Here is a 19,304-nt window from a genome sequence, read left to right as displayed (position 1 = left end):
CCACAGACTGACGCAGTCGGGCACTGTGGCGGGACAAGCTTTATTGCCCTTTCCCGAGGAGCCCCGCTTGGGCACGTTCCCAGTTTCCTCACCACCTCTGTGACCTAACCCATAGATAGAGCTCGTGCGGCTGCCGGGCCAGGATTTAGGGAAGGGGAGTGATCCCTGTTCTCAGAGCAGACTTGGTGGTACCACAGCGGGAAGGTGCAACAGACCAGGCCTGCACCTTGATCGAACGACTCCGTCCGTGCTCCAGCACACCTAGCGAGAGACAACAGACATAGCCCAAGGGAAAAGGAGAAGATTGCCGGGAGGACCCGCTATCTCCTTCACTTCAGGCTAAGGAGAGAGCGAGACATAGGCGAGGGTGGCCACAATCATGCCGATGCTGAAGAGCACCGTGAGGACGTGGGGCGCGGCGCTGGAGCGGGCAGGGCGACCGCTGGCCCGAGGCTGCAGGGCCCTGACCACGCGCTGCTGCTGGGTCAGGATGGCCTCCCTGGCGCCCGCCCACGCGCCCGGGCCCCGCAGCCGGTACTGGTACGGCGTGCAGGGCCCAAAGACCACCTCCAGCGCCAGCTTGGGGTCCGTGAGGAACAGGGTGAGCACGTTGGGCTTGACCCCCAGCTGGCAGGCGAGCTCGTCCATGTACGGGATGTAATCCACCTGGATGGTGTGCCGCCGGCTCTTCACGTACCTGTGGGCAGGGAGGGAGGGCAGGCAGGTTTGACGCGGGAGCACGGGGTAAGGGTAGCAGGGCGGTGCTGCGCAGGGGCCTTACCGCTGAGCCATTCTCTCCTTGGTTTGTGTGATTTCAGCCAGCATGTCGGCGGGCGGTGGCAGGCCCTGCAGCCCTGGGCAAAAGGAGGCTGGAGCTGGAGGCTGGGCTGTGCTTCTGCCACCGTCTAGATGGCTCTGCAGCCCAGCCTGGCCTCTGTTGGAATGTGGGGCTTTTGGAACGTGCCACCACGTCAGGAGCAAAGTGGGAGACATGGGCAAAGAAAGTAACAGCAGGAAAGGAAAGGGAGAATGTGGTTGCAGGCAACAGGACCTGTTAGTAGCCCCCACAAGAGAAGAACAGTACAAGAGTTGTAGAAAATGCAAAGTGGGGTTTTGTCCTCATGAATAAGCAAAAGGAAGATAAAAAGGTGAGTGTGGGGAGGCAGCGTATCAGGGGATGCCACCAGCAACAACCCAGTCTTGGTGTGGCTGGGGGAACCCAGCTGCATTGCCCAAATCTGCTTGACGTACCCCTGAAGACACGGGTGGCCCAGCGACACTGGAGCTCAGAGATGGGCATGATGGCACCCAGGGGCTGGATGAAGCCAATGAAAGCCAGTGTCGGCTTCTCCAGGTCAGGGGGGAACACGAATTTGTAGAGAGGGATCTGATTCTCCACCACCTTGAACCCCTCGAGGAATGGGAAGGAGAAGCTGTATCCTGTGGCAAAGACCACAGCATCGACATCTTCCCTGGTGCCATCCTCAAAGATGGCAGATGTCTCTGTGAACTCCTGGATGTTCGGCTTCACCCGCACCCTGCCTGAAATGATGCGGTTGGGCAGGTCATCGTTGACGGTCGGGTGCTGGTCAAAGACCCTGGAAGGCACAGACAGACCTTGTTCAGGCCCTGGCAGGAGGATGGCCTTCACTGGAGAAGGTACTTGGGGTGCTGCTGGGGCACTCACCGGTGCTTGGGCTTTAGGCCATAGAGTGTGTGGTCAAAGCGAGCATTCAGCTTCCTCTCCATGAAAAAATTGATGACATTTGGAGGCAGCAGGTACTGGAGGAGCTGCGTGAAGCGACTGATGTAGCTGAAGTCAGAGGGGTACCCACTCTCTGCCACCCGGTGCAGCACCCAGGACCCACGCTTGGTGCTGAGAAAAACCTGGAAGGTGAAGAGAGGTGGCAGCATGGCAGCATCCTCAGACTGGGCTGGGCCCCAGCTGTGCTCCAGGGACAGGGAAGCCAATACAGCTGCTGGGACCACAATAGACACCCCCATACGGAGGGGATGGGGCGCTTGTGGCCAGGTACTGGAGGGAGAGGAGCCCACAGGGGATGGTGGGGGATGATCAGTGCCTTCTGGGGTCCCATCCCCTTGAGCTCCCCCAGCACACCTGCTTGGCTGTGTGGCTCAGCTCCACTGCGATATCGATGCCTGAATTCCCGATGCCAACCACAACCACCTGCTTTCCCAAAAAGGGCTGAGGGCTCTTGTAGTCCCGGCTGTGCAGGTACCAGCCCTCAAACTTTTCCAGCCCTGGAAGAGAGAGGAAAGCCATGCTGGGCTCGGGTGTGGGACAGGAGGGTGGCTGCCCCCTGTTTAGACTGGTGGTGTGTTTTGGGAACAAGCTAGGACCAGTGTGATCAACAGGAGTTATGCAGCCCTGGGGTAGTGCCCAGAAAGGTGGTGGCATCTCCAGCATGGAAGACACTCAGCATAGCCCTGAGCATCCTGCTCTGGCTTTGGGACTGGCCTGGCTTGGAACAGGGCTTGGACTGGAGAATTCCATGCTTCCATCCCAAAATTCTGCTGCAGGTCCTGTCTTGTGCCATGCATTGCTGGTAGAGGAGCAACAAAGGTCCGTGTCATCTCGCCAGACCCTGGTGACAGTATGCTCCAGCCCATTCCCCAGCCAAAGAGGGTCTCCACAGCTGAAAACCCTCCAGGGCATTTTCCCCTGGCACCCAGAGGAGAAGCCCACCACCAGTGCTGAGCCCTCCAGCCTTGATGAGGAGTTGGAGAGCCTAGCAGGTGCTTTGCCAGCAACATGGAGAGGGAGCCTGTCTCAGGTGGGCGAGGCACACTGGCAGCGGTGACATCTGCCAGCAGGATGCTTTGGATACTCATGCAATCCCACCTGATGTGTTAAGCTGCAAAGGCATTTAGGGATGTCAGGGAGCAGGCAAGCAAGCAGCCCACAGGCAGTACCTGGGAAGGAGCTGAGCGGGAGGTGTGCGTCGGTGTGGTGCCCACTGCACACCAGCACGGCGTCGAAGACAGCCGCCTCCTGCTTCCCCTCGCTCTCCGTCACCACCTCCCACTGCCCGCTGCTGGCGAAGTCGGGGCGCTTGGACACGCGGCACACGCTGGTCTGGGCACAGGGGGAGTGGTGTCAGGCACCCTGTGCCCCCTGTTCCCGCTGCCACCTCCCCCTCGGCCCCCCAGCTCTCACCCTGAAGCGGATGTGGCGGAGCAGGTCGAAGTGCTGGGCGTACATGCGGAAGTACTCCATGATCTTGGAGTTGTGCATGTAGTTGGGGAAGTCCTCAGGGATGGGGAAGTCGCTGAAGCACATCATCTCCTTGGAGGTGTTGATGATGACGGAGCGGTAGATGCTGGCACGGCCGTCCTCGGGGCGCTCCTGTGGGAGCGGGGCACAGTTCAGTGCTGGCCAGGGACTGCAGGGCTACCTGCCCGCCCTGCCTGGCACCTGCCCTGTGAGTGCAGGATTAAGCCACAGGTGGTTGTAGCACCCATCCCTGCATCCAGCACTCTCCCGTGGGTGAGACCCCCACCCCAAAAAATAGGGAGAGAGGTAGGTCCAGTGTTACAATGTAAGATGTAACTAAAAGTATGTATTCTATTATCATCTTCACCAGCAATTAAAGCAGTGGGGCAGTGCTCGTTATCTCCTGCCATGATTCATCCCTGATAATTCCCTCTGAGGTTGTCTCTGTTTAAGGGGCTATCAAGGACCCACCACCTGACTCACAGAATTACATCAGTCCATTGTGAGCTGCTCCGCCCAGGGGGAGGAGCCAAGCATTCCCACCTGGGTGTAATCTGGGGTTTGGAACAGCACAAGCAGCCCTTACCTACTGGATTTCCAGAGGACAAGAGCTACATAACCACCACCGGACTTTCAGAGGAGGACCAGACCTTCCTACAGCATCACCACTTCAACAGAACCGCTTCAAAGAGGACTGCAGCCACTACTTAATTGGACTGGTACCACCACCCTGCCCGGCAGGGTGTCAGGTCATATCCTGACTCTGTCAGGTTAAGCCAGTATTTTTGTATTATTGTCTTGTTATATATACTAGTAAAGAACTGTTATTCCTATTTCTCATATAATTGCCTGAAAGTCCCTTAATTTCAAAATTATAGTGATTCAGAGGGAAGGGGGTTACATTTTCTATTCCAAGAGAGGCTCCTGCCTTCCTTAGCAGACACCTGTCTTTCAAACCAAGACATCTGGACTGGCAGGAGCCAAGCAGTGGTGACAGTGGGTCATGGTGGTCTTGTGCCTCAGTTTCCCCACTTCCACTCCTTGCCCCTATGAGGTGGCACATTCCCAAAGCTCCTGTGGTGTCGGGGTCTCTCCCCTGCCGTGCAGCCCTGGCAGAGGGGCCCTGAGGGCACAGACACGGGGTTTCCCTGCCCCTGCTCAGCCTCGTTCCCATTGGTTGGTTTGTGTTCCCTGCGCGGGCAGGGACCCTCAGCCCGGACTGTGAGGGTTCCTCGGCAGAGCCCCGGCCGTGCGGCTGGGGAGATAAACATCTCTGAAACAGCTACCAAGAATCTGTCCATAGATATTTCTTTTCCACGGGACTCCTGGTTTGATATATGCGTGTTACAGAATCCCCGCTGTAACGCTGTGGTGCTGTTGCCCTGGCAGCCACATCAGGTCTCGCTGGTTGTGGAACCAGCTCCAGTGCTTTCTGCTGCGTGCCTGCTCCTGCTTGCCAGGTCTGTACCTTGGCAGCTGGATGCTGCTGCTCTGATTCTGCTACGCCAGCTCTGTCCTTGACACATCACAGGTATAACCAGCAGACTGTGACTGATCCACCCCAGCCCCCACTCTGGCATGGGGCCATGTGTGTCTCCCCAGGGCTCTCCCACACGCATATTGGACATGGTGGGAACACTGATCATCTTGTTGGTGGGTCCATGAGATAAAATTCAGCAGCCTCATTAGGTGGGGGCAGAGACAAACTCCAGGATTGCTCCAAGGCAGGGAGAGTCCAGGCATAGAGAAGGCAGCACTCGGTGTCTCTATGTGGGCGAGTGGCAGAGAAGCAGGGAGAGGAGCAATCTTGATTCCCAGAAAGGCCTGGGCAGGACAGAGACTGGGACAGACAGGGGGTCAGATATGACAGGTAGGAAGGGGCTGGGAGCCACCAAGAGCAAAACAGCAGAGGAAGGGGTAGATGAGACTGGGAAGGGAGGGATGGGAAAGGGAAGTCTGAGCTGGGGGAGCAAGCCACGGAGTGAAGTCCTTGAGGACGCTTCATCCTGCTGCTGGTGAGCAGGAGTTGGGTCCTATGTGTCTGACACACCAGCTGGCACCACGCTGCCAAAGCAGGTTTACTTTTCTGTGGTTTTCCTCGGAAACCTGCCTGCTACATGCATGCAAAGCAGGGGAGCGGTGCGTCCTTATCTGCCAAGGAGCGATCCCAGTCCTATCTGTGCTGCTGCCACCTGACAGACTGGCTGCACGGGGCTTACCTCGAAGCGCCAGAGCCCCCCGATGTCCTTGCTCCTCTCAAAGCAGGTAGGCTCCAGCCCCTCATCCAGGCAGCATTTCAGGGTGCACAGGCCAGAGGCACCGGCACCGATGATAGCTACTCTCCGGGCAGCCATGTCCCACGGTGTGGTGGTGGCAGGGATGCTGGAGAAGCCGTGGCCAAGAGCAAAACAGACTTGAAGGGGGGTTGCGGAACCAGGCAGATCCCACCAGGGAGGCTGTCCCTGTGCTTCCTGGGGGTGGCTGAGGTCAGCTGGGGTGTCACAAGACATGATCTACAGGTTTCCCCCACTGCCCTGCCACGCCTCCTGCCTGTGCCTGCCCGCCGCGAGATGCACATTATGTTCTGTAAACTCTTAAAGACGCCGGCATTGCCCCATGACTTGCTGGGCAGGGCAGAGATGTGGCTGTGCTTCAGATTTTGGCAGGTTGTGGTGTGGAAAACAAACCTAGGGGATGATCGGGGGCTGGCATGACCAGTCCAGGCGTGTGGTGGCCAGGACCCCCATCCTTTACCCACTCTGGGTCCCCAGCCCACCCAACCACCTTCTGGAGGGTTGTGTGCAGGGGAAGAGAGTGGCACTGAGCCGTGCCACTGGGACCGCTGGGACCCACTCCCGCAGCACACATCCTGAGAGAGGCTGTCATGCTGTGGAACATGTGTGTGCATCAGCCCATGCTATTGTGGGCCAGCAACTCAAGGCCGATCTCAAACCTGTGAGCATTCTCACAGCACATGGAGGGTCATGATGGTGTCAGTAACAGGATGGACACTTGGCTGTTTAATGCATTTATCTAGTTAGAAAGTGTGCTGTTCCTTTGCTGCTTAGCTCTGGTGCGAGTGTGGCAATATTGGCATGGCTGGGTTACAGAAAGGCCCGGAGTGCTGGCTGAGAGGGACTGGAATTTAGCCTGCAGTGAGCAGGTTTCCTCCTCTGTCCCTGATGGCACTCCCCCGGGGCAGGTGCAGAGCAGGAGCCCAAGCATTATTTTGGCAGCTGGGGAGGCTCTGTGCATCCCGAGCTCACGGTGTGGTCACAGCCTCCCGGCAGGAGGAAGGGTTCTGCCACCACTGGGGTGCACAGGCTGCCAAGGGGCAGGTGTGGCCAGCCAACCCCCAGCACATTGCAAAGCCTCCCTTCCCATGCTTGCAGAGCACCTACAAGTAAGCAAAAACAGCTGCCAGGATGGCCACGGCCCCGACTAGCTTGAAGATGAGGGGCATGGCAGGGGCTGAGGTGCTCTCTTCCACGTGCCGTGTCTGCAGGGGCTTGAGGATGCGCTGCTGCTGGGTCAGGATGGCCTCCCTGGCGCCCGCCCACGCGCCCGGGCCCCGCAGCCGGTACTGGTACGGCGTGCAGGGCCCAAAGACCACCTCCAGCGCCAGCTTGGGGTCCGTGAGGAACAGGGTGAGCACGTTGGGCTTGACCCCCAGCTGGCAGGCGAGCTCATCCATGTATGGGATGTAATCCACCTGGATAGTGTGCCGCTGGCTCTTCACGTACCTGTGGGCAGGGAGGGAGGACAGGCAGGTAGGTGCTGGAAGCAGAGCTGGCAGATGCCCTGCATACCAGGAAGGCGGTGTTGGACAGACTGGACTGCAGGCAGTGTGGCCAACCACATCCCTGCCCTCTGTTGGCTCACACACAAATGTACCAGGATGCATCCATGGGACAGGATGGATGCCCATAAGCAGCTGTGCCAAAGGCAGCCCCTTGGTGCTCCCACAGGGATCTTACCGCTTTGCCATCACTTCTTTCTTCTGCTCGATGTCAGCCTCCATGTTGTGCCGTGGGGGCAGCTCATTCAGCCCTGGGGAGAATAAGACACAGCGGCCACTGTGGTGCTGCCCTTGCCTGGGTGCTGTGCCTCTGCCAGCACCACCGCGGTGTGTGGTCTGGCACCTGAGGCATGTCCAAGTGCCTTGGGATGGGGAGGAGCAGTCTGTGGAGCTGAGGGTATGGATTGTCCCTGTCCCTCTCAGACAAGAGACCGTCTCACTGTGACAGCTGCAAGGCAGCCATGCCATCACCATAGCCAGGATGGCACAACCAGCTGCTGTCTCCTTGACATGGCTGGGCACCATCTGCCCTCACTCCAGGGCTGCATCCACAGGGCAGGTTTGCCTGACTTACCCTTAAAGACACGGGTGGCCCAGCGACACTGGAGCTCAGAGATGGGCATGATGGCACCCAGGGGCTGGATAAGGCCGATGAAAGCCAGCGTCGGCTTCTCCAGGTCAGGGGGGAACACGTATTTGTAGAGGGAAATCTGGTTCTCCACCACCTTCACACAGCCCTCGAGGAATGGGAAGGAGAAGCTGTATCCTGTGGCAAAAACTACGGCATCAATATCCTCTCTGGTGCCGTCCTCAAAGATGGCAGATGTCTCCGTGAACTCTTGGATGTTTGGCTTCACCTGCACCCTTCCTGAAATGATGCGGTTGGGCAGGTCATCGTTGACGGTCGGGTGCTGGTGAAGGACCCTGGAAGGTGCAAGGAGCCATCAGGGCACTGAGAAGGGAGCGTTTCTGTTCAGTGTCCCGCTCCAGTTGCTGCTCCCTGCTCTGGGAATGCTCATCCCCAGGGATGCTTGACAGCTGCCCCTGCGGTGGTGTCTCCAAGAGTCCTTGGAATGGGCAGTGGTGGCTCCCTCACACATTGCCTGGGCACAACAAAACTATTAACCCAGTCCAAGCACAGGGAGCATGGAATAGCCAAACTGGGCAGGACACAGAGGGAGGCAGACGGTCCCTTCTGGGCAGGGGGAGTGTTTGCTGATACCTGTGCTTTGGCTTCAGGCCGTAGCGTGAGTGGTCAAACCTGGCATTCAGCTTCTTCTCCATGTAGTCACATGCCATGGATGAGCTGACCAGCTCCTGCAGGAATGTCTTCATGCGGGTGGTTAAGATGGTGTCGATGGGGTAGCCCCAATCTCCAACACGGTTGAGGATCCACGCACCCCGGCGGGTGCTGAGGAAGACCTAGACAAGGAATAAGGATCACTTCCTGAAGGCAGTGATGGTGCTGGGAGGGCTGCCCTGTGGGGGACAAGCCCTTGCCCTGGGATCACTCTGCTTTTTGCTGCCCAAGCACTGGGTAAAGACCCGGAGGGCAGAGGGAGCTGGTGACTGGCATCTTGCAGGGGAGTGGGACCAAGTCTCAATTGCCTGGCAGCTAGGATTGGCAGGTGCCAGCATGGCCAAACACAGCTAGGATTGGCAGGTGCCAGCATGACCAAACACAGCGAGTGCTGGCATGGAGCAGCAGCTGTACAAGTGCCTTGGTGCTGGTGTCCTTGTGAAGCTGGCAGTGTCCCACAGGGGCTGGCCTGCCTGCCAGGACCCCACTCCTGCTGCTCACCTGTTGGGCTGTTTGGCTGATCTCCACAGCCAGGTCTGACCCCGAATTCCCGATTCCGATGACAACAACCTTTTTGTTTGTGAAAGCCTGAGCATCCTTGTAGTCTCGGCTGTGGAGGTACTGGCCCTTGAATTTCTCAATTCCTGTGAGCAGGAAGGAGGGATGCTTGGCTTCCTGGTGCCAGGTTGGAGGATCACCCCCCTAAAGACTGGAGATGCTCCCTTGCCCCACCAAACCATTCCTGGGGGGCATAGGAGCACACCTGGAGTCAAAGCAAGGCAGGGAAATGCTGGGGCCAGGAGGGAAAGCGGCAGGGAGAATAGGGACTGGCATGGACGAGCTTTTAAGAGTGTCTCTTCATGCCTGTGTGCAGGGCAGTACCTGGGAAGGAGCTGAGCGGGAGGTGTGCGTCGGTGTGGTGCCCACTGCACACCAGCACGGCGTCGAAGACAGCCGCCTCCTGCTTCCCCTCGCTCTCCGTCACCACCTCCCACTGCCCGCTGCTGGCGAAGTCGGGGCGCTTGGACACGCGGCACACGCTGGTCTGGGCACAGGGGGAGTGGTGTCAGGCACCCTGTGCCCCCTGTTCCCGCTGCCACCTCCCCCTCGGCCCCCCAGCTCTCACCCTGAAGCGGATGTGGCGGAGCAGGTCGAAGTGCTGGGCGTACATGCGGAAGTACTCCATGATCTTGGAGTTGTGCATGTAGTTGGGGAAGTCCTCAGGGATGGGGAAGTCGCTGAAGCACATCATCTCCTTGGAGGTGTTGATGATGACGGAGCGGTAGATGCTGGCACGGCCGTCCTCGGGGCGCTCCTGTGGGAGTGGGGTAATGGTTCAGTGGTGGCCAGGGGACTGACAGGGAAGGATGGCTGGGGCTGATGAGGTGCTCCTTTTCATGGAGCCCCTGCCCTCAGTCTCACCCAGAGGATCCCACTGTGGCCGGTTGCCACCCCACCAGCCACCACCGACCCCTGAGGGTCACCGTGCTGACCCCAAGCAGGACACGTGGCCAGCAGGCTTTACCTCAAACCTCCAGAGGCCTCCGATGTCGCCAGTCCTCTCGAAGCAGACGGGCTCCAGCCCCTCCTGCAGGCAGGCTTTGATGGCGCACAGCCCGCTGCTGCCCCCGCCGATGATAGCCACCTTCTTTGCCATGCTGCGCTCCACCACCGGCTCTCTGCCTGGCGACAGCGTCGGACAGCGGGCCTGAGTGACCAGGGCTGCGACTGTGCAGAACTTCGACCTTGGGGCACCAAAGAGGCACCAAAGAGGTCCCAAGAGAGGTAGCCCCTCAAAGTTTGTCTGGGGTTATAAAGCAACTGTTGTCCCACACCAGGCGTGGATCTGGCCAGTGCTGGGTTTTGCACTGTTGTGGTGTTGCCTCTGGATGCCCCGGGAGGAAATCCTACCGAGTGTCAGGGAGACTCAAAATCTCCCTGCCCATGCCAAGTCCCGGCGATGGAGGTGCCCTGGAGTGCTGTGCCCTTCTGTGGGGACCGACGGCTCCCTCCCAGGCGGGTGACAGCCCCTCAGCCTGCCCTTTGGGCTCTCCCTTCCCCGGGAGGCTCCTGCTGTGCTATCCCGATGCCCGCTGCGTGCCGGCAGCGCGGGGGACACCCTTCACCGACCTGCGGCCGCGGGATGCGCAGCCCACGGAAGGCTGGCGACAGGCACGGAGCCGTGCGAGGGTCTCTGCCGCGCTGCCCCGACCCGCGCCGCCCGACCCCGGCCTGGCTTTACGGTGCGCAGCGTCCGGGAGCGACGCCGTCCCCTCCGTCACTCCTCCCACGGGCCCAGGGAAAGGAAGCCAGAACTCGGCTGGCTCCCGGCCGCCTGCTTGGCTGTTCCGGCAGCGGTGTCGCCGCGGTCTCGGACGGCGGCCTAAGGAGTCATCCCAGGCGCTGGCGCGGGGACACGGACACGCAGCCTGTCCTTGTGGTTGCGTGCTTGGTAAACAAACGCTGTCCTGGACTTCTACCCCAGGATTATCAGGATCAGTCCAACCCCGGTTATGCTGGTACCCGGGGTCACACACGGCTCTGGCTGCTCCAGTGGCAGCCGGCACTGTATCGCCCACATCCCCTCTGCCTCTGGGCTGGACATGTCGGCACACGGCTCGCTCCTGGGCTAGCAGAGTCCTTGGGGCCAGTGGAACCCCGGTCCGAGGAGCACCATGCTGTTGGGGTGTCACTGGTGTGAGGGTGGTGGGACCAGTAAGGAAAAGGTTGCAGGAGGCACAGACCAGGGGGATCCAGAGCTCTCTGCTGTCTCCTGGCACACTCGCAGCCAGATAGCCCCTGAGGACTGCAGAGGAAATTTGCTCTCCCCTGTCCAGGGAACTTTGCCATAGAGCTGAGCAAGGCATAGGGGCCAAGCTCCACAGCTGAAATGGTTTTAACCTTCTAAAACTCATAGTATTATGTTTGCAGTAAGCTTAATAAAGCTCTTTCTGTCCCTCACTGTTGGCAAGGGCTGATCTCTCTCTGGGGCAGAGGTGCTGAGCTGCCAACCCATACTCTGTACCTGCCCGCCAAAAAGCATCAAAAGCATCTTACCAAGCAAGGGATCAGCACGGGAATGAAGAGGAGGCACCACTGGCAGTGCTGCTCTTCCTGCTCTGCTGTCAGCTGGCTTCTCACTCTTTTGGAAGCTCTGCACGAACTGCCCAAGTGTGACAGGTACAGGGGACCTCTTTGAGCTCTCAACTGCTCTGCTGGGCTGTAAAACCTTTGTGCACAGTTGCCTCTGAATTTGCCCTTCTCCCGACAGGAGGCTGCATTGCCCTGGACTTTACCCCCCTGCATCTGGACTCATAGCCCACACAAACTCTGCTGTCAGCCACCAAGATCATGCCAGGATATTTTGGTCAAGGCCAGCTGGTTGATACCTGTGGAAAAGTCACAGCTCCCCATACCTGGCAAGCACCCAGGATGGAGAGTGTGGCCAGCAGTGTCTGCTGTACAGTCTCTGCTCTGGGCTTCCACAGTGGGCAGAAAAGCTGTGGGACAAGTGGAGCAGAAATCTCATGTCCTATCAGTGAGTTGGCACCCATATTGGAGGAGCAGTGACAAGTGACAAGCACAGGAGACCAAAGGTCTCTCTGGTGGAGCAGGAGAGAAGCAGAGAAGTCAGAGGGTGGCCAGGCAGCCTGTGACTCAGAAGCAGGGCTGTGCAGTGGTGATGGTGGGTGCCACCAGGATCTCATGGAGGGTCCTGCAAGTGAGTCAAGAGCAACTTTTGGCACACACATGTATGTGAGAGTCACAGATGCACAGGCACCCTCCATGATGTAGAGAGGAAGACCCCAACAGCTCTAAGAACAGACCGTAAGTACAGACAAAAACCACTCTCTATTTTGAAAAGGTAGAACAAATATGTTTTAGCACAGCACCAAGCCCTGTCCACCCCAGAGTGTGCCACCTGCCTGTGCTCCCACAGCCACCACAGGGCTGGTCTCTGCCTTGGGGCAGGAGGGCTGGCCGGGGTGTCTGGATGTTGCCATGCACATGCTGGACTGGCCCAGCTGGCTGCCAGGCGTGTAGTGCAACCCAGGGGATTATATTTTGGTCACTGGAGCACCAACCCAGACATGGCAGCTTCACTGTCTCACCTTGTCAGTGGGTCAGGGCTCGGCTCCACAGGACCCCCATCACGTAAAGCACTTTCATTTCAGCCCTTGTACAACTGACAGGCACTGACTGACAGGGTGCTCATACCAGCAGCCATCAGGCTGTTCCTGCACACTGCACCTGGGAGAACAGCACACTTAAACACTGCCTGCTCTTAATACAACTTAATTGGTGCTCTCCAGAGCCTGAGTTCACCAATAGACCTCAGTGACCACAGAGAGCCTCACCTGGGCCAAATCCCTCCACCCACATGCCAGGAGTACTGTTTAAGCTCATTATTTGAGCTCAGTCCAGAGCCCTCACTCCCAGCCTGGCTGTGGTCCCTTATAATGTGCATTCTATGATTTTCTGGCTCAGTCTTGGCTCCAGCTCATTACAGAGGCTCCTTGTGGTCCCCTCCTGCCAAGGACCAGCAGCCCTCTGTGAAAAACAGGCTGCCAGTGGTGCCAGGGGAGGAGAGCCAGCCTGCCTGCACAGGGAACTGTGGCAGTGGCTGACAGAGCCAGGGCCTCTTGCTGCAGGAGGTGCAAGCAAGGCTCAGACCTGGGGCTGGGTGTATTTCTGGGCTGGCTCTGCAGGACTCTCTCTGCAACCTGGAATATGCTAACAATCAGGAATTGCTGTGAATGCATTGTACCCCCTGAAAGACTGAAAGTCCTGTGGAGGGAAAAAGGAACTGGGAAGCTCTGGACAAAAGCTGCAGGAGCAGGCTGCTGCTGGGATCTGCTTCCCCTGTTACCCACTGGATGATCAATCCTTCAGTCCCACTATTCTTTCCCCATGGCTCTGGGAGCCGTGTGTTCAATATCTGGCCTTAGTGCAGCACTTAAATTGAGAGCAATATGGAAGAGATTGCTTAGGAAAGCAAAGCTCTTTCTAACTGTGAGGAGAGACCCCCATGGGCCCCCTCCAGGCAGGTGTTGTAGAGCAGGCTGTGCAGGGTATACTTATGACAGCAGCATGACCAGTGTATTTATAGGATACAGATACAGGGGTGATTGTAGAGAAACCTCTGCAAGTCACAGCTACCACGTACACCATGGGCTATTGCAGGTGCCCAGTGAGCGCATGCAGATTCACAGTATTAGCAGTGAGCTGCCAGATGAGTGTGCTGAGCCCTCCCCAGGCTCTGCAGAGACCAGTTTTTGTTACCAGAGAAGAGTCAGTGCAGACCCTGCCTGACAGCCGACCAGGAGGGCAAGAAAGCACCAGACATCTGAGTGCAGGCCCTGGAGCCTGCAGCACCGCTCGTGTAGAAGTCTTGGCCAGACTGATGTGGTTTAGGATGCAAGTTCAAGTCCCAGAATCCCCTTCCTGTGCGTGCTCAGAACACCAGCACACGGCCCCTGCTTTGCGACGAAGCCAGCGGTCAGTCAGTGGCTCCAGAGCGCGAAGAGGGCAGGCGCGGTGGCCGGGGACAGCCAGCAGTGCTCCACCACGCCGTACAGTGCATAGCCCAGCAGCAGCCCAAAGAGCACGTCCGTCATGTTGTGCCTGCCCAGCATGACCCGGGAGATGCTGACGATGAGAGCCCAGAGCACCACGAGCACACGCAGCGGGACGGCCAGGACCAGGTGGCGCAGGATGAAGCGGCAGACGAGAGCGGCCCTGGTGGCGTGGCCCGAGGGGAAAGAGTACTTGTCCACAGAGATGGTGACGAACATGTCCATCTTGTTGTGGGTGGGCCGCGGCCGCTTGACGAGCCCCTTCACCACTGCCACCATCACCAGGTCCAGCAGCAACGCTGGGAGAGACAGGAACAGGGGGTTACTTAAAGCAGAGCGATGGGTTAAGGGAGCACTCGGCTGCTCAAAGCTGCCAGAGGGCAGCGTTATTCCCCACAGCTGCAATACCCAGGAACGGAGAGCACAGCACCCAGCTGCTCCTGGTCTTCTGCAGCAGCATGAGCACATCCTCCACCTCTACTCCTCTGTACACACCCCTGCTGCCCCGCCAGACCCTTGGCCTGCCACAGCCAACAGGGCTCTGCCCAGCCTGCACCCCAGGGCTTTTCTCTCTGCACAAAATCTGATCTTGCCATGACTTGGGGCTCAATCTGCTCCTTAATCTGAAGGCAGCACAGGCATTAAGTCCCCACAGCTCCCTTCCTGGCAGTGCTGACTTTGCATTGCTCTGTCTTACCCTGGTGACTGGGATCAAAACAGCTGGGTGAATGATCAACCCTCTCTACTAAGGCACAGGTCAGTGGGAAAGGCTCAGAGTTGGTGTGGTGCCAGGGTTCCTGGGATCTGGCTTCTCCCTGCTGCTGGGGAAAAAGTTAACCATGCTTTGGTTTCCAAGAGATGATTAAAGGACAATTTATGGTGGCTTGCCTCCTGAGAGCCAAAGGCTGTTGTAATAGAAAAGGCAAAGTACCTGTGGTAAGTGTTCAGCCAGTACTTGGCAAGAGCAGCTTCTCATGTAGGGCAAAGGGTGCTTTCTCCATCCCTGTTAGCTCATCTTAGCACAGCACTCACAGCCAAGGCTACTTCTTCCAGGGAAGTTGTGTAAGAGACCAACTTCTGTTTGTTCTAAGACTTGTTTCTGGACACCAAATCTTTTGGTCACTTCAGTTCATTTCCTTTGGTTAATCATTTAAGAACAAATTTCCTTTTTTTTTCACATGTAAGTCTAGATCGATTGCTTTTTCTCTTTCTACACAGGATTTGGGAGATTCAAGTTGGACACAAGGGAATCCTCCTTCCCCACATGGGTGCTGCAGCCCTGGGACAGTTTCCCAAAGAGGTGGGTGGCTCTGGCCCAGAGCACTGAGGTCTGGACAAGGCCCTGGTGCTGGGACAGATCTCCATGGAGCAGAAGTTAGGCTGGAGGCCCCCACAGCCCTTCCCACAGCTCTGCTGTGGGGCTGTAATTTAACCGTGTGCTGCTAGATGAGAAAGATGCACAAACCTATGTTTCCCACCAAGTAAATTTCAATTCAAATTCTAAGTGTGAGATCCTAATTATTTGCAACTTAATACAAGAGTAACAACAAGGAATCTGAGAAGGTCTGGTGCTCTGGAGGTATTACAGTTTCTAAATAAGCAAAAATGAGTACTCTTAAACATACCTAGGCTACTCTGTGTGTGTGTGTCTAATACTACACCACACCAGATTAACATTCATGCTTTAAATCAAGTTTTCTCACTGGCTGGTACAGAACAATTCACCAAGGCCCTGCCTGCAGGGATCCAAGGGTGAACGTCTGTGTGCCAGAGCAGCTTTCCAGGGAAAGGGCTGGTGTCTCAACACTAGGAAGCTGCACCAAGAATGTGCTGTTCTGACAAGCTTGAAGAGCTAAACGAGGCTTCATCCCTGAGAGTTTTTTATAACTGCAGGAGCAGTTAAGCTGCCGAGAGTTTTGCAGTGCGTGGTTGCAGCGGTAACAGATGAGTTGTACTGGTGCCACCACGCCCTTAAGATGTAGGGTCACTCCCTTTGCTACCAGGCATCCCAGATGAGCCTGCACAGGTTGCTCAAAATCAGCTGCTGTCCTCGGGGCTTAGGTTTACCCAGCTCTGCCCCACCCCTCGGGCCCCCCTCCCCAGCCCCTGCCTGCAGAACCCCGGGGCGAGCCCCCCGCCTCACCAAAGAGCAGGTTGAGCAGCACCTCCCTGGCTGCCGAGCTGTCACTCTGGCAGAGCCCGTAGAAGGTGCCGAGCAGCCAGGGGATGCCATGCCCCGACACCTCCACGACCTTCATGAGGGGGCGGGCGCTGCCCCAGGCCGAGCCCTCTCCAGCGCACACGCCCAGGCGCTTGGAGGCCCAGAGGTCGATGGCGAGCAGGGAGCTGAGGGCGATGCCCACGAAGGACGGGTTCAGCTTCATGCAGTCCTCCTCGGGCAGCGGGGCGGCCGCGGCGCCGCTGGACTCCTTGCGGCGGGAGGGGCTGTCGGGGGCGGCGGGCCCGCGCTGGCTCAGGGACAGGAACTCCAGGCGGCCGCCGCTGCCGCCGGCGCGTCGCTCGCGGCTGCTCCGGGGGCTCGGCATGGCGACGGGAGGCGGCCTGCGGGAGGCCGGCGCCGGTCACCCGCTGCCGGGCCCGCTCGGGACCCAGCATGTCACCCTGCCCGGGGCCGCCTCCCTCTCCCCCTCCCCGCGCCCTGGCCGGTACCCCCCGCCCCGCGCTACCGCACCGCCGGGGCGCGGTTCCCCCCCTCTCGGTGCGTCCCCGGCGTGTCCCCAAGGACGCGGCTGGTGCGGTGCGGCCGCGCTTCCCCCGGTACCGGGTGGCCCCGGCGCCGCTTCCGCTTCCTGTTCCGCTTCCGCCCGTGACGCACGTGGTCGCCGCGGAGCCCCCGGCGCGCCCCGCCCACCGGCGTGCACGTGCCCGCCCCGGCCGGCATACGGCGGCCGGCGAGGGCCGCAAGAGGCGCGGCGGCAGCGGCGCCTTCGCCCTGCCGGCGCCGGTGCGGGCGCCGTGCAGCGGGCGGCGATGCGCGGCGGGCGGGCGGCGGCGGGACCGGCCGCCCCCCCGGGCCCGCGGTGACGGCGGCTCGGCCGCGGCCATGGGGTGCCTGCAGAGCGTGGCCTGCAAGGCGCGGGTGCGCCGGGAGCAGATCGTGGTGTCGGACGTGTCGGCCACCATCGAGCCGGCGGCCACGGCCATCGAGGAGAGCTCGCCGGTGGTGCTGCGGTACCGCACGCCCTACTTCCGCGCCTCCGCCCGCGTCCTCATGCCGCCCATCGCCCGGCGGCACACCTGGGTGGTGGGCTGGATCCAGGCCTGCAACCACATGGAGTTCTACAACACCTACAGCGACCTCGGCGTGTAAGCACCGCGGGCGGGCACGGGGCCGGGCACGGCACCGGGGATGGGGGCACGGGGCCCTGGGCGGGCTCCGGGCTGCGTACGGCGTTGGCTCCCCGGTGCGGGCACCTGCCCTGCTTCGCCCGCAGGCACCCTTGTGCTGCACCCCCGGCGCCACGTGCTGCCCCTCTAGCCCACCTCCGCTGCCGCAGCCACGCACGGGCAACACCTTCACCCCAGCACCCTCTCCCCGACGCCACAATTCCTGCTCCTCGCGCCCCACAGCGGCTCCTGCACCATGCTGGTGGCCTGGAGATCGCCCTTCCGAGGGCTTTGCGGCTGCCGTCTCCCACCAAGCATCGTTTTTTCTTTGGGACTTGGACGTGAGCGCGGGCAGTGCTGGGGGAGTTGCTCCCTTGGCTTGTGTTAGAAGAAGGAAAGGTTGCGGTGCTTGGCAGAAGTGATGGCTGGAAAACAGCCTTTCCCAAGGCTGAGTGTGCGGGTGACTTGTGGGGATGCTGGGAGGCTCTGTGTCCGTGTCTCATGCCTTTTGAAAGAGGTGGTGCAAGAGGGGAGATGTCCAGAGGGGTCTGTTCTGTAGCTCGTTGGTGGGCTCCTGCTGCTGGTGCCACAGATGTGGGTGCTGGGGGAGCAGCAGGCCCTTATGCTGCCTGCTTGCATCCTTGTATCATGTCAGATTGGTGTGCGTGGGGCACTGGAGCACTTGGGGACATTGGAGTGAGTGGAGGTCATCATTTGGGGGGGAGGCAGAAGTGTGGTGCCAGCCCCTCTGCTCCAACACTACTCCCTTGTAATTGCCATGCAGGCCTTGCCATAGCCACACAGTGTTGGTAACATGGTCAGCAGCAAAGATTTGCGCTGAATTCCACCCCCCAGCCATATTGCAGGGATTTTGTTATGCCAGTGGCAAGGCATAATTGTGGGATTTAATTGTTGTGCATGTCTCTGTATTTAAGGTATAAAAATTGCAGACCTCTTGGTTGGGGTTGCAGACAGGCTGGGCCATTGCCCTGGTCAGGGTGCTGCAGCTGGTGGATTGGGAAGGCTGTGCTCTAGTTCAGGAGCCGATTAAAGAGAGAGTGACCCCAAGGAGCCTCAGCAGTGGGTTTTGGCCCAGTCAGTTTAATTGCAGGTTAATTAAAATGGTATTGTGTTGGCAGAGCAAAGGCTTGAGCTGGACATATGGGTCTCAGTAAAGGGACAGAAGCTGAATTTGTTCTTCAGGTTGTCCCTGAGAGTTTGCTGCTGGCAGGGAGAGGGTCCCTGTGTTGCTGGCTTCCCCATCCCTCGCTGGGCACTGTTTCTGACATTTCCCTGCTCACCTTTCTCTTCCCATTCACTAGGTCAAGCTGGGAGCTGCCCGACCTGCGAGAAGGAAGAGTAAAAGCCATCAGCGACTCGGATGGTGTGAGCTACCCCTGGTATGGAAACACCACAGAAACCGTGACCCTGGTCGGGCCCACTAACAAGATCTCCAGGTTCTCGGTGAGCATGAATGACAATTTCTACCCTAGTGTGACGTGGGCTGTCCCTGTGAGCAACAGTAACGTGCCATTGCTGACCAGGATTAAAAGGGACCAGAGCTTTACCACGTGGCTCGTGGCCATGAACACAACCACCAAGGAGAAGATCATCTTGCAGACTATAAAGTGGAGGATGCGAGTGGACATTGAGGTCGATCCCATGCAGCTGCTGGGGCAGCGGGCACGGCTGGTGGGAAGGACTCAGCAGGAGCAGCCGCGGATCCTCAGCAGGATGGAGCCCATCCCACCAAACGCACTAGTGAAGCCCAACGCCAACGATGCCCAGGTCCTCATGTGGAGACCCAAGCGAGGGCAGCCCATAGTCGTGATACCTCCCAAGTAGGGCAGCGCCAGGCATGCACGTGAGGACTTGGGTGTCCCCAGCCTGCTGCAGACGAACAGGGTTTCCGAGCCAAAGCAGACCTCTCGGGTTCTCCTGCCTTTGTTGTTGTGGTTGGAAACGTGGCTCCTCCTCAGTCAGAAATAGAGCCTGGCTGGCACAAGGGCGCAGAAGAGGGTTTGCTGAGCTGGAGGGTTTCCCAGG

At 58.9% G+C, this 19,304-nt stretch overlaps 4 protein-coding genes across 5 annotated transcripts; 1 reads left to right on the top strand and 3 right to left on the bottom strand.

Annotated features, from left to right (window-relative positions):
* Nucleotides 1-101: 101 nt before the first annotated feature.
* Nucleotides 102-5,589, bottom strand: LOC309576094 (flavin-containing monooxygenase 5-like; the record flags this gene model as incomplete). Its single annotated transcript, XM_082287096.1, has 8 exons — nt 102-697; nt 782-854; nt 1,252-1,598; nt 1,688-1,887; nt 2,120-2,262; nt 2,935-3,097; nt 3,179-3,367; nt 5,455-5,589. 8 exons carry the CDS (start codon nt 5,587-5,589, stop codon nt 340-342), a joined length of 1,608 nt encoding a protein of 535 aa, XP_082143222.1. The 3' UTR covers nt 102-339.
* A 1,043-nt stretch (nt 5,590-6,632) lies between these two features.
* LOC309576336 (flavin-containing monooxygenase 5-like) lies at nt 6,633-10,412 on the bottom strand (the record flags this gene model as incomplete). 2 transcript variants are annotated; one of them, XM_082287568.1, is made up of 8 exons in its annotated part: nt 9,860-10,412; nt 9,461-9,649; nt 9,217-9,379; nt 8,836-8,978; nt 8,257-8,456; nt 7,609-7,958; nt 7,213-7,285; nt 6,633-6,978 (listed from the first exon to the last, which is right to left on the bottom strand). In XM_082287568.1, the coding sequence occupies exons 1-8, from the start codon at nt 9,989-9,991 to the stop codon at nt 6,633-6,635; spliced, it is 1,596 nt and encodes a 531-aa protein (XP_082143694.1). In that variant the 5' UTR covers nt 9,992-10,412. The 2 variants fall into 2 exon arrangements, with proteins under 2 accessions (XP_082143694.1, XP_082143695.1); XM_082287569.1 differs by lacking the exons at nt 6,633-6,978; nt 7,213-7,285 and having other exon boundaries at nt 7,693-7,800; nt 7,892-7,958.
* A 2,407-nt stretch (nt 10,413-12,819) lies between these two features.
* On the bottom strand, nt 12,820-16,723 carry PLPP6 (phospholipid phosphatase 6). The gene is made up of 3 exons (XM_082287570.1): nt 16,693-16,723; nt 16,054-16,472; nt 12,820-14,209 (listed from the first exon to the last, which is right to left on the bottom strand). The coding sequence occupies exons 2-3, from the start codon at nt 16,454-16,456 to the stop codon at nt 13,839-13,841; spliced, it is 774 nt and encodes a 257-aa protein (XP_082143696.1). The 5' UTR covers nt 16,457-16,472; nt 16,693-16,723; the 3' UTR covers nt 12,820-13,838.
* Nucleotides 16,724-16,974: 251 nt separating this feature from the next.
* Nucleotides 16,975-19,142, top strand: FAM78B (family with sequence similarity 78 member B; the record flags this gene model as incomplete). Its single annotated transcript, XM_082287139.1, has 2 exons — nt 16,975-17,237; nt 18,581-19,142. The coding sequence occupies 2 exons, from the start codon at nt 16,975-16,977 to the stop codon at nt 19,101-19,103; spliced, it is 786 nt and encodes a 261-aa protein (XP_082143265.1). The 3' UTR covers nt 19,104-19,142.
* Nucleotides 19,143-19,304: the final 162 nt, after the last annotated feature.

This window comes from Coloeus monedula (genome assembly GCF_965178545.1).
Source record: "Coloeus monedula genome assembly, chromosome: 9".
In the NCBI taxonomy this organism is placed as follows: domain Eukaryota; kingdom Metazoa; phylum Chordata; class Aves; order Passeriformes; family Corvidae; genus Coloeus; species Coloeus monedula.
The sequence above is the reverse complement of the archived record's forward strand: the minus strand, read 5'-3'. Positions and strand labels throughout refer to the sequence as shown.